Genomic DNA, 14075 nt, shown 5'->3' with positions numbered 1-14075 from the left:
CTGCCTGAAAACTGTGGCCTCCCCACTCTGCAGTCACGGCATGCAGAAAGGCTGGGCAAAAGGGACACTGGTAGAAATTAATGGAGTGAGTTTTCTTAGTGTTACACTTTGTTGTTTATATATTTTTCAACTAGGCAGAAAAGGAAAAAATGAAGTAACCTTGTTATTAAGGTTGGTTGGTTCCTGGGCAAAGGTTTATCAGATTTCTCAGTAAAACTATGCTAGTACCACTTTTTAATGTCAGTACAGTTTTCTCAATGCAAAGAATGAGGACGATAATGATCTGGTTAATCTTATAATCAACATGCACTCAGGATTACCTACTTTTTACAAATGGTGGTTCCAGTTCATGAACTACATTGGGATTTTTTTGTCAAAGAATGAAAATGTCAAAGTGGGCGGCCCTGTCTTGTTTTCCTGCCTTTTCGTAAAGATTAATCATCCTGATGAGAAATGTTGTGACTTAAGCCTTTGGGGTCAAATGTCTAGTTTATTTCCAGAAATTTTTGTGTTAAGAATTGCAAAGTGCTATCTTGCAGTAAAAAAGTGGCTATTTGTAGAAGGTGGCTGCTTTGTTTTTGTGTAACAACAATAATGACATGAATATATTTATTGGAGGAATTTTATTTATTTTAAAATATGTGAGATGATTAGGAATTGCATGTAAAAGAAGCAACAAGTTTGGTTTTCTCTAGGTTTTTTGCAGTACTAAGTAGGAACTGTTGCTTCACTTTGTATCATTAAGAAGTATAATTAAATTAATTTTTTAAAATATTTTTTCATATCCTTCCTTGTCTTTGTCCAGATCATTTTGAGACCAAGGTAATACAGATGGTCTGGAGATGTAGCGGTATAAATGGCAGGCTCTTCCCCGTTCAGAATTTGGATTTTTTTTTTAATCGACCATCTTGAATATTTTGAAATTCAGTTGTGTTTAAAATGGATAGATAGTAAACTCGATTTAGATGATAACGTATGCACTGATTTTATTAATTTGTGAATCTGTTACTTTCATGATTCCAACCAAGTAAAATCTATTTCTGGCATCAAAGGGAAAGGTCTGCTGACTGCCACTGTTTTTTATAGTTTTCCCTCCAAATGACAAATAATTCTAGAGGCATCGATCCCGGAAAAGTCAGAGGGCAGAGGTCACAGTGGGTGGCTTGTTCATTCTCTCTCTGTTTCTGCACTTGAAGATGAGGGTCTCTCACAGGGGGACCTCGTGTCACTGGCATCCTCATGTCACTGGGTGTCGGACCTTCTCTCAGACTCCTCTGGTGTGAGCCAGGGTTGGCCAAGTGTGTCTTCTGGGTATATTTCCTCCTGCTTTCTTACGGTACTTATGCCAGGAGAAGCACGAAACGGCCAGTTTTTCATTCCCTTCACCTGTTCCTCACCTTGGACCATGGAGATAAATTCGCCTTAATATAGGAACAGGAGACAAATGCATGTTTTTAGGGGATTATTAAAATGTAATGGTCAGTGACACTCGAAGCTAGAATGATTTTACACGTACACTTTTATTTGGTGCACATAGTCCTGGGACGAAATCGGGGATGGTATCATCAGCTCCATAATCTTCCTAGGGAAACATACCCAGAGAGGCCAAGGACTTGACCTGTCAGCAGCACAGCAAGGCAGGACTCGAAATTACATTTCCTCGTTCTCAATCCGGGATGCTTTCTGGTCCAGCACCACGCATCTTCAAGAACAAAACTGGTCTCTTGAGAATGCAGTTAACCCTTAAATAACTCAGAGGTTGGGGTGCCAACCCCCTGTGCAGTCGAAAATCTGAGTATAACTTCTTGACTACCCCAAAACCTAGCTACTAGTAGCCTCCTGTTGGCTGGAAGCCTTATGAATAAAACAGCGCATCAACATGCATTTTGTGTATCTGTTACATACTGTATTCTTGTAATGTCGTAAGCTGGAGAACAGAGAGTGTTAAGACAGTTATTAGGAAGAGAAAGTGTAGTAACACTATTCATGAAGTGGAGTGAATCATCTTATGAAGGTCTCCATCCTCCTCATCCTCACGTGGAATGGGCTGAGGAAGAGCAAGAGGAGGGTCGGTCTTGCTGTGTCAGGGTGGCAGAGGTGGAAGAAAATGGGTGTACAAGTGGACCCATGTGGTTCAGACCTGTGTTGGCCAAGGGTCCACTGCACACCAAAGAAATGAAAACAGGACATGAAGCTGGCTGGTTAGTGAGCATTGTTTCCGCCTTTATGAAACCACATTGAATGGTAATTCTTGAGATCAGGGTATCCAAATCATCGTGTTCCACAAGGTTCCTCCTTAAAAATAAGCCCCATTATAAACCTTTGGTGGACTCGGTGCTGTTTGAATCCAGACGGTACGTGCCAACAGGGAGCGTCCTGCCATGTGCATGCATTTTCATTAGTATTGCCCGTAACGTTTAGCTTTTGCTCAAGTCTTGGAGATGTCTTTTTCCAGTCATGCATTTTTTTTCAACTTATAAAAGTAAGACCTAACTGTTATTTTTAAAAAGAAAAAGTATTGGGAAGTCTAAAAAATAAAATAAAATAAAATAATCTATAATGCACTAACCCGCCTCAGTCAGCAGCCACTGGGAACCACTAAGCCACAACTTGGGAATGCCTCCTTTCTTCTGTTTTGTTTGTTCATTTTAATTGACAATAATTGTGCGTATTTGTGGTGCACAATGTGATGTTTGATCTACGTATGCTTTGTAGAAAGAGTCGGTCATCACCTCACCAGCTTACATTTTGTAGAGGACATTAAAAATCTTTTAGCAATTTCGAAATATACATTGTTATTAACTGTGGTTACCATGCCATGCCCTTTGATCAACACCTCCCCTTTCCCGGCCCCGCTGTCCCCTCAGCCCCGGTAACTACCATTCTACTCTCTCTTTCTGTGATAATGACTTTTGTAGATTCCACATATAAGTGAGATCACAGTATCTGTCTTTCCATGCCTGGTTTATTTCACTTAGCATAAGGTCCTCCAGCACCATCCATGTTGCAGGTGGCAGAATTTCCTCCTTTAAGGCTGTCTAGTGTTCTCTTGTGTGTATGTACCACATTTTTAAAATCAATTCATCCATTACTGGGAATTATTCTTGACGTCATTCCTCATGATGGTTTTTGCCAGTCTTTCTTCTCAACTCAACCCCTGAACCATCTTCCAAATCCCTCTCTACCTCTCTAATTTGCTGTTCCCGTCCCGGCTCAGCCCTTCTGCATCATCTGACAGCCGTGGTGTGGTAGGGACCTTCCTCGCGGGTGCTTTGCTTACTGTCTAAATGTTTCCCCTCTCCAGCTTACCATCCAGAGTGTCCAGGACGGGCTTTCAAAAACCCAGAGCTGCTCTTGGTGTTCTTCCTCCTCTTGTGTTTCAGGCTCCTTATGCCTGAAGAGCTAAGCTCCGTAGGCTGGCGTTTGTGTAGGATTTTCATCTGGCTCCCTTGCCTCTTTCTCTCATGGCTTTTTGTCCCCTACTCCAACACCTCATCATTTAGCCTGCTCACCTGCTCATCTTTCCTTGAACATTTCATGTAGTTTGTCTGTTGATTCACTTATTCAGTGAATAAACATTCAATGCCAGCTTACTGTGGAGCCCTATTGTGGGAACATTGATCTGTAGCTTGTGTTGTACTCTTTAAGCCCAGCATTTTCTTTATGAGATGACTGTTAATGACTGGTCCAATTTCTTTAATGGTTATATAACCATTCAGCTTTTTTATTGCTTCCTGTTAGTTGTAGTCATCTAGGACTACAACTTTTTCTAGGACTTTGCCCATTTTGCTTAAATTTTCAAATCTGTTGGCGTAAAATTGTTTTATAATAGTTTTATTTTATTACTTCAACCTCAGCTGCTATGTGGCCCTTTTTTGTACTTACTATTGCTTGTTTGTATTTTTATTCTTTTTTTCTTGCCAGAGTCTTTTTCAGAGAATCAACTTTTGACTTTAGTAGTGCTCATTATATCCTTGCTTTCTCTTGCAGTAATTTGGACTCTAAACTTGTTTTATTTACATAGTTCATTGATTCTAAACCTTTCTGTCTTCTAATATGAACACTTAAGGCTGCGAATTTCCCTCTGAGTGTCTTTTTAGGTGTGTTGCCCATATTTTAACAAATGGTATTTTAGTTATTCTTCAGTTTTCTATTTTTGAATTTTAATTCTATTTTAATCTTGGCTAGAAGTATTATTTTAAATTTCCAAGCTAAGGGAGCAGAGCAGCAGTTAGAATTAGTTTTCTCTTTGTTAGAGATTTTTAACATAATTGTTCTGAGGTCAGAGAATATCATGTTTTTAGGTTTGCTGAGACTTACTTTGTAAGCTGATATGTGGACAGTTTTCTGAAACTCTGCCTCAGTTGAAAAGATCGTGTCCTTCCGTTTTGGATACCACATTCACAGATGTCTGTTAGATCAGGTTTGTGGATTATGTTGTTCAGTCTTGAGTGGGTTGTGTTGTTCAGTCTTGTATATCCATTCCTTTTGTTTGGTTGGTTTGGACTTTGATCTCTTGATTACTGAGAAGAACATAGTAAAGTCTTTCCTTGGCTCCTTTTTATATATTTTATTTGCCTCTTCTATTCTGTATTTTTGTTATGTGTCTTGGTATTATTATGTTTTTTGGCCTTTTTGTTCCTTTGGCTCTAATTGATGTCTTTAATCAATTCTGGAAATTTCTAAGCCATTATCTCTTCAAATATTTTTTCTTCTCTATTCACACTTTTCTGTCCTTCAAGATCTCCTATTGGACGTATGTTAGACCTTCTCACTCTGTTCCTCACATCTCTTAATTTTTTTCTTTTTTTTTTTCCTCCTCATCTTTAATTCTCTGAACTGATTGGGGTAATTTCCTCAGCTGTCTCTTTTTGTTCCTTGTTTCTTCAGCTGTGTCTAATCTGGCTGAAATTTACTGTGTATTGAAATGTTATTTCAGTTGTGTTTCTTCTCCAGAAACTCTTTGTTTTTTGTTACTAAGTAAGGGGAAATTATTAACTTACTGTGAAATGGTATAATTTCAAAAATCAGGGAAGGAGATAGTAGTAGCAGTAAAGTTCTTTCCAATGTCTCCCTGATAATTCTATGTAGATAGAAAATCAAATACAAGCTATGGTCAAGTATAAGATTATCCTACTGAGAATAGTGGAGCAAACAAGTGAAGCTGAACATACAGGATGTGAGGTGACTAACGTGATTATTAAAAATTCATGGCTGGGTGCGGTGGCTCCTGCGTGTAATTCCTGCACTCTGGGAGGCTGAGGTGAGTGGATCACCTGAGGTCAGGAGTTCGAGATGAGCCTGGCCAACATGGTGAAACCCCATCTTTACTAAAAATAAAAAAAATTAGCCGGGCATGGTGTGCACATGTGTAATCCTAGCTACTTGGGAGGCTGAGGCAGAAGAAAGAATCGCTTGAACCTGGGAAGCAGAGGTTGCAGTGAGCTGAGAACGCACCATTGCACTCCAGCTGGGTGACGGACTGAGACGCCATCTCAAAAAAAAAATATTTCACAGAAAAAGACACCACTCACATTTTGGATGCGCTGAAGATTAGTAAGACACTGGGTTAGAGCAACAGCAGGAGGGTGAAAGAAGTGAGGCTTGGAAGCCTCACTGACAAGCCCCGGAGACCTGGCTGTCCTTCTGTTTCAGGTGACAGTATATCCTGTTTCATCTCTAGTTCTCTTTTTTGTGTTAATACCTCTCCTAGGAATTAAGAGGTTTTTTTTTTTAATTAGTTATTTACTTGGCATTTATTTTGCCCACATTTGACAAATTGTGGTTCAGTAATATAAAGGAATGTCAGTTTGCCACCTGTCCTGCCATCCATTTGAAAAGAGCTAAAAAAAATTAATTTGTCTGAACCTCGTTATCCAGATTCACTTGGATAGCTGTTCTGATGATAGTTTGACAACCTTATTTCTATACAGATGGCGAAGTTAAAGGCAGTCTTTCTGTCATGTTTGGAATGAAAATAATTGTTTGTTGTTTATTTTCTTTCTGGGAAGCACACTTTTTAGAAAGCATTATTACCAAAAATTTTTGAAGTCACAAATTGGAAATTTTAAATTGGAAACATTAAAATACATCAAAATAATGATTTTACCTTTTAAACCATTTTGCCTGTGTTGAAGACAACAGTAAAGAAATTAGAGAGGCCGGGCGCAGTGGCTCACGCCTGTAATCCCAGCACTTTGGGAGGCCGAGGCGGGCGGATCACGAGGTCAGGAGATCGAGACCATCCTGGCTAACACGGTGAAACCCCGTCTCTACTAAAAATGCAAAAAAAAAAAATTAGCCGGGCGAGGTGGCGGCGCCTGTAGTCCCAGCTACTCGGGAGGCTGAGGCAGGAGAATGGCGGGAACCCGGGAGGCGGAGCTTGCAGTGAGCTGGGATCCGGCCATTGCACTCCAGCCTGGGCGACTAAGCGAGACTCTGTCTCAAAAAAAAAAAAAAAAAAAAAGAAATTAGAGAAATATGACATTGACTCAGGCGTCTCTTCTCCAGGACTGTCCATTGGGAGCCCTGGGCGGAGTCAGCGCCTGGTGCGTGAGGGGAAAATGTTGTTGAATGTACGTGATTGCTGCTAAGAAAGGCAGGACAGTGGCTTACCTGGGAGTATCGACTGCTACACCCACAGTCTGCCTCCAGCATGTGCCTTACCTCTGAAGGTTATTCCCAACAGTTTTTAATGCTTCAAAAGACCCTCCTCAGTGCTCATAAGTACGAATTCAGCGAGTCAGTCTATTTCCAAATATAGAGATTCCTGAACTTACGATGATGAGGCTACCTCCAGATAAACCCTTCCAAAGTTGAAAATATTGTAAGTGCATTTTCTACTTACGATACTTTCTTTCTTTTCTTTTTTTTTTTTTTGAGGCAGAGTCTCACTGTGTCACCCAGGCTAGAGTGCAGTGGTAAGATCTTGGCTCACTGCAGCCTCCGCGTCCCGGGTTCAAGCAGTTCCCTGCCTCAACCTCCTTAGTAGCTGGGATTACAGGCACCCGTCACCACACCTGGCTGATTTTTGTATTTTTAATAGAGACACGGTTTCACTATCTTGGCCAGGCTGGTCTTGAACTCCTGACCTCGTGATCCACCCGCCTTGGCCTCCCAATGTGCTAGGATTACAGGCGTGAGCCACCGTGCCCGACCAGATATTTTCTACTTACAGGGGGTTTAACCTGATGTAGCACATCATAAGCCAGGGAGCATACTGAATGCATATTGCTTTCACACCATGGTAAAGTGGGACAATCATGAGTTGAACTATCATAAGTTGGGACTGTCTCTACACAATTAAATTGTTACCATTTTTAAAGAAGGCACCCTGTTTTTGTTAGAGACACCTGCCCTAAAAGGCCACTGTACTCTCAGGCACCTCCGCTCTGCCCTTTCTCACCCACCAGTGACCCGTAAGCACGCTTCTCTGTTTAACCACTGCATTCCTTAAACATATTGGTTTATAAATGCTTTCTTTTCTTCCTTTCCTATTAGACTGATTTCCTTAGTGTCAGGATGTTTTTAAATTTAATCTTTCTTCCCCACTCTCAGGTAGTGATTAATGGTAGATGGAGCTCACCCTTGCTTTTTGAGCAGGAATCAAGCAGACCCAGTCAACATCTATGTTCAGCAGCCAGTGTGAACAGGGCATTAGTGAAAATGAAGCCGTTGAGATAATAGAAATAGCTGCTAGCATTTATTGTGTATTCACTTTCAGTGTGCTATGCAAGTTTCCTGAATATCTGTTTAAATCCTCACAACAAAAGTTATGAGCTATGTACTCCTGACATTGGTCCTGCCTTATCACACAGTAATACGCCATTCTACTCTCTTTTTGTAGCATCTGCATATTAACTATTTGCACATCCATTTATTTTCAACTTGTCTTTTCCCTTCTCTTTTTAAAAAATGAGGTATTTACCTGCAGTAAAAGGTACAAATCTTAAGCTTACTGATTGATGCTTAAGCATCACGCGGTCCAGCATATGCACGCGTTCCAGCATCCACCACCAGATGAAAATACAAAGCCTTCCCTTGTGCCCTGTTTCAATAGGCTCCGTTCTCAACAGCGTTCCAACTGCCACCGGCAGAGAATCATTTTGCCTGTCCCAGAAGTTTACGTGGAGTTCCATGAAGTCTGTAGTCTTTTGTATCTGGCTTCTTTTGCGCCAAATTAATTTTCTGAGATTCATCCAAGTTGTGTGTACCAGTGATTCATTTTCTTTTATTGCTGAGTTTGGATAACCAGATTTTGTTTAATCATTCTCATGGTGATGGACATTGGGTTGTCTCCAGTTTTAGGCCTTTATGGATAAAGTTACGGCGAATATTCTTGTCAGTCTCTTTGTGGGCGTTTGTACTCACTGATCTTGGATATATACCTTGAAGTGCAATTGCTGGTAGTGGCACAAGCCAGTTAGGAACTCCGAGTCGTTTTCCAGAGTGTACACTCCATCGGTGATAAACTCGGTTGTAAACTGCATCCTAGCCAACACTTAATACTACCAGTCTTGTTTATTTTAGCCAGTCTCATTGTGGTTTTAATTGGCTTTCCCTGATACTGATGCCAAGCACCTTCTCTGGTATATTCAGACACTCACATTCAGGCAGCTTCTTTCTTGAAGTGCTTGTTTAGCCCCAGCTCATTTTGTAAATTGGATCAGTCATCTTTCTACTGACGATTTTTAGAAGGTTCTATATAAGTCCTCTGTCACACGTACATATTTTTTCAGTTCATGGCTTGCTGTTTTGTTTTTATAATATCTTTTGAGCAGAACTGTTTAATTTTGATGAGATCCACTGTATCAAGCTTTTAAAATGTTTAATGCCTTTCATATGTTGTCAGAATCTTTACCTGCTTCAATGCCCTGAATATTTTTTCCCAGAAGTTTTGTAACGTTAACTTTTATGTTTAGGTCTACAATGTCCATCCTTATGCCAATATTGCATTGTGTTATTTATTACAGGTTTATAGTCAGTGTTGCTATCATGTAGTGTGAGTCTTCCAACTTTGTTCTTTTTAAATTGTTTGGGCTATTTTGGGTCCTTTCCATTTATATATAAATTTTAGCCTGTGAATTTTTACCAAGAAAAGGCCTTTTAGGAGTTCATCGAATTTGGAGAAAATTACCAATATTGATCATCCTATTTATTTGTTTAGGCCATCTGTAATTTCTTTCAGCAATGTTTCATAGTTTTCAGTAGAGATTTTCCATGTCTTTTGTTAAGTTTATTCCTAGGTATTTTTTTTATGGTATTGTATTATAATTCTTGTGTGTCTATTATATAGAAATATAATTGATTTTTGTTATTGACTCTGCTACTTCAGTAAATTTGCTTATTCCATTAGTTTGTCAACCTGCTTATAATTTCTAAATACATGATCATGTCTTCTGTTAATAAAGACAGTTTTGCTTCTTCTTTTTTTGGTATTATTTCTTGCCAGATTTCATGGACTAGGACCTCGGGTATAATCTTGAAATAAGTGGTGAAAGGGGACAACCTTGCATTATTCCTGATCTGCTGGAGAAGGCATTCTCTATTTGTACCGTTTTGCAGATGCCGTTTACACAGCGGATTTTCTTTCTGGTCTTAGTTTACTGAGAATTTTTATCATGAAAGTTTTCTCAAGTGCTTTTTCTTCATCTGTTGAAAAAATACGGCTTCTGCGTGATATATTTTTAAAATTTATTTATTTTATTCGCAAATAGTTTGTTTGGATTTTTATGTCTTTGTTCATGAAGGCTATTGGTGTGAATTTTTTTCTCATAATATCTTGCTCAGTTTGGATATTAGGGTTATACTGGCTTCTTTAAACAAAATAGGAAATGCTTTCAGCCTCTATTCTATGAAAATGTTTGTGTGTGCTGTAACTTCTTCCTTACAGCCTTGGTAGCATCTCCAGTGAAACCACCTGGACCTGGAGGTTTTCACTGTCAAGCTCTTGCCTATGATGGATTCAATTAGTTTAATAAATATAGGACTAGTTGTGCCAGTTTTTGAAGGTTGTGTTTTTCAGGAGATTAGCAGTTTCCTTTCTGTTGTCAATACTTGATGGTATAAAACTATAATGTCCTTTTACTATCCTTTTAATGTCTTCAGGATCTATAGGAATTTTTTTTTTCATTTCTGTTCTTGGCGACATATGAGTTTTTGTCTTTATTTCTTCTTCAGTCTTGCCCAGGAGCTTATCATTTTTGTTATTATTCCTTTTTAATTTTTAAAAATTTTCAAATTATTTAAGAGGCAGGGTCTTTCTGTGTTACCCAGACTGGAGTGCAGTAGTTCAATCATAACACACTGCAGCCTCAATCCCCTGGGCTAGAGTGATCCTCTCCCCAGGTAGCTGGGGCCACAGATGTGCACCACCATGCCTGGCTAATCATTTTGATTTTTGTCTTCAAAGAACCTATTTTTAGCATTGGTAGTTTTCTTTAATATTTGCCTTTTAAAAAAATTTATTTCTGTTCTTTATCTTTTCCTTCTATTTTCTTTGGGTTTAATTTTCTCTTTTTTTAGATACTTGGGGCAGAAAATTAGAGCAGTGGTTTAGGTTTTTCTCCTTTTAAACCTTTCTTTGAAGACGTTTTCAGCTATAAATGTCTAGCCACGGGTTCCCTCTCACAGATTTCGATATGGTGTCCCTTCGCTGGGTGTTACTAGTCTTTCCCTTTTGGATGCCTCCTCCCTTTGAAGAAATCTTACTTAGCACTTGTATTTCACATGCATGGGGAGCGTCTAATCGTCGATTTCGGTTTGTGTTTACAGACGCTAGAGAGAGAGAGATGAAGAAGGGCAGAGTTACTGCTGGTCACTGTTTCCTCAGTAGTTCGTCTTCTGCGTTCGGATTTATTTGATTTTAGGTTGGAGCCCTTGCTCATTACATGGGTGAAATACTCGTTGAACCTTTGCGTATCCAAAAATATCTTTCTTGGACTCTGTTAAGAGAATGACACGCTGGCTAACAGGATTCTTGGGTTCTGTTCTTTCGTTCCTGTAGATTTTAATCCAGTGATTTCAGCTCCAAGTATTGCATGTGAGAAATCTTATGTCAGACCAGTTCTTTCTTCTTTATAAGTAAATTATTCTTTTGATCTAGAAGTTTGAAAGTCAGTCTCTCACACTCTCTCTCTCTCTCTCTCTCTCTATTTAGAATAAATGTATTAGAAACTAGAAACTTTAACAGCCTAGATGTGTGGGCTGTCTTACCAGTCTAGCCTGGCACTCTGCAAGCCTACTCAAGTTGCAAACTTGGGTCTTTCTTTAGATCCAGTTAAATTTTCTCCTATTGCTTGTTTAATTAATACCTTTTCTCTAGCTGCTTATATTTCTTTACTTAAATTTCTATTTTTTGCATGTTAGAACTCCTGAATTTATCTTCTAGTCTTGTTCTTCATAATTTTCATCTCTTTACATTTTTATTCTATGCTTTGAAGTAGTTCTTGTACTTCAGATCAGTCTCAACAGTGACCAGTAGTTCCTTCTGTTAATCTACTCATTTGCTACCTTTGGAAGTCATATGTTTCACCTCTAGAAATCTTGTTTTGTATTATACTTTAATCTCCATAAGGGTTTTCTTTATTTTTTCTGTTCAAGTTGTTGCTTGTCTCTTCTGCCGCTGAATTTCACTGCTCGATGGGTGTTCCTGTGCATAGCAGCTGACTCCCTTAGATGTGTGTTTATTTTTCATTGTCAGTTTGTTGCAGCTCAGGCCTGGCATTGGAGAGAAGCCTGTCCCTCTTAGGCTAGTGCTGCAGAAGCAGAACAGCCACCAGCCCCCTGCAGAGTGACCTGGGCCCACACACTCTCCACACCCCAGACTTCCCAATCCTCCATGCTTGGATCTCTGCCTCCCGTGTCTTCCACTCCTGGCCTCCTGGCTGCTGGTGAGACCAGGCACACTCATATAGGGCCGATGCCAGCCTCCTTACCGTCTTCTGCTCCCAATCCCATCAGGAGCCCACAGCGCATGCAGCTGAACCGTGCCAAGGACAGGACTTTCTAATGGGGTCCTTCCTGTTTCTTTTTTCCCATGACAGCGAGCCCTGTGTCTGGCCTCTCTGTGGAGTTGCCTTAGAATCTAAGGCCTGACCTGCAGGCCACACAGGCAGAGCTGTAACTGGAGGGAGAAGCCAGGGGAGCTGCACTGGGGTTGCTAGAGTGTCAGAGCAGGATTATTTTCTATTGGTAACGCTTTTCAAATAAATTAGTTAATATGAAGAAACGTAGCGTAATTTTAAATGGTTCCTTTTTAATTGTAGTTTACTGGCTATTACAATTTAGTATCTATAATGCCTCTTGCTCTGCTTACAGAAATGAGAGGTTAGTATTTTCAAAAATGACTGATAGGGTTAGGCTTTCTGTCCTACCCAAATCTCATCTTGATCTGTAATCTCCATAATCCCCACGTGTCACGGGAGAGACCAGCTGGAGGTAATTGAATCATAGTGGCAGTTTCCCGCGTGCTGTTCTCGTGATAGTAAGTTCTAGCGGGATCTCACGGTTTTATAAGGGGCTCTTCCCCTTCCGCTGGGCCCTTCTCCTTCCTCTTGGGATGAAGGTGCCTTGCTTCCACTTTGCCTTTCACCAGGACTGTGAGTTTCCTAAGGGCTCCCCGGCCCGGCCATGCATAACATCATTGAGTCAGTTAAACGTCTTTCCTTTATAAATTACCTCGTCTCGGGCAGTTCTTTCTAGCAGTGTGAAAACAGACTAATACAATGACCTATAGTCCATCTATGGAGATTATTTTTTCTTTTGCAAAATAGCTATGCTAAAAGAGATCTTTGTTACTGAAAATATGTAAAATAAATTCACGATTTTTTGTAGGAAGATTGATAAGTGCTTTTATTATAGTCTGAAGTATTTATTGTTAACATTATTTTACTTTTTCCATCACCCTCAAATAGGCAACTCATACTCGTCATTACGTGTTTCTAGGTTAGCATGGCCTCACTGAAAGAACTAGATCAAAGACTCTTTGAAAATTACATCGAGTTGAAAGCAGATCCCATCGTTGGCTCCTTAGAACCTGGAATTTATGCGGGATATTTTGATTGGAAAGACTGCCTACCTCCAACAGGTAAGTAAACAAAGTTTCTTGCGTAATATGTGGATATGCTTTTATCAGTTGATACCTGCTTGAATTCTTTTCATTTTATTCTCATTTTTCTCATATCTACTGAGAGTGAGAGATTAATTTGATTTTAACTTTTTGTTCACTTAAACCCATTTCTTGGATAGTTTGGAAATTAGGACACTTTGTATTATTACTCAGTGGCTTAAAGCTGTTCTGAAATTCTAGAGAATAATTTATTATACTGCATAACATTGATCGTTTCAGTCATGCATTCCTGCTTCCTACGGTCTTTCACATAGATACAATAGAGTGGTTGTGAGTGACAGTTTCATGCAATGACCTTGTGTACCTCATCAAAAAAACATTGAAGAAATCTGGTCACTTCTATGTAAGACTTGATTAGTGATGCTGTAAAGGCGAAGGATAGGAGAAAAGTGTGTAGGAGTAAGATTATTATAGGAATTTGTCAAAGGGAACGGAGCCCAGAAGGATGAATGACACTGTTCAAGTATCATCTTTGTATCTCAAATGAAAGTCACTTGAATCACTTAAAATATATATTTTTAAAATAACTGTTGCTTTCCGAATCAAACTTCTGATCGATCAAGTAGTTGTTTCTTTGTATGAAAAATGCGGAAAACCTAAAACCAAGCTGCCTGTTGGCACTTTTGTAGAGAAGTGGTTTATGTAGAAGGGGTCATGCTGGTGTCGGACACGGGTTGGCACTTTTGTAGATGAGTGGTTTATGTAGAAGGGGTCACACGGGTATCGGACACGGGTTGGCACTTTTGTACAGGAGTGGTTTGTGTAGAAGGGGTCATGCTGGTATCGGACACGGGTTCTTCGTGGATGCACAGATGCAGATGCACCAGTGAGTTGCTAACAGGTTTGGTAACTTCATTGTTTTAACTCATCACTTTAACCTCCTTTTGTTTGTATTGTATAGTGCTTACACTAAACGATGAAAAATTGTTTACTGTTTAAACACCTT

At 39.6% G+C, this 14075-nt stretch overlaps 1 protein-coding gene across 2 annotated transcripts in view; it reads left to right on the top strand.

Annotated features, from left to right (window-relative positions):
- The window catches only part of EXOC2 (exocyst complex component 2), a 203884-nt gene that overhangs the window by 148587 nt on the left and 41222 nt on the right, over positions 1-14075 (top strand). For both annotated transcript variants that reach the window (XM_025383676.1, XM_025383677.1), the window contains one exon: positions 12946-13087. In XM_025383676.1, coding sequence (XP_025239461.1) covers positions 12946-13087 — 142 coding nt within the window. The remainder of the gene's footprint in view (positions 1-12945; positions 13088-14075) is intronic.

The sequence above is a fragment of the Theropithecus gelada genome, chromosome 4 (assembly GCF_003255815.1).
Source record: "Theropithecus gelada isolate Dixy chromosome 4, Tgel_1.0, whole genome shotgun sequence".
In the NCBI taxonomy this organism is placed as follows: Eukaryota; Metazoa; Chordata; class Mammalia; order Primates; family Cercopithecidae; genus Theropithecus; species Theropithecus gelada.
This window is presented reverse-complemented; position numbering and strand designations above follow the sequence as displayed.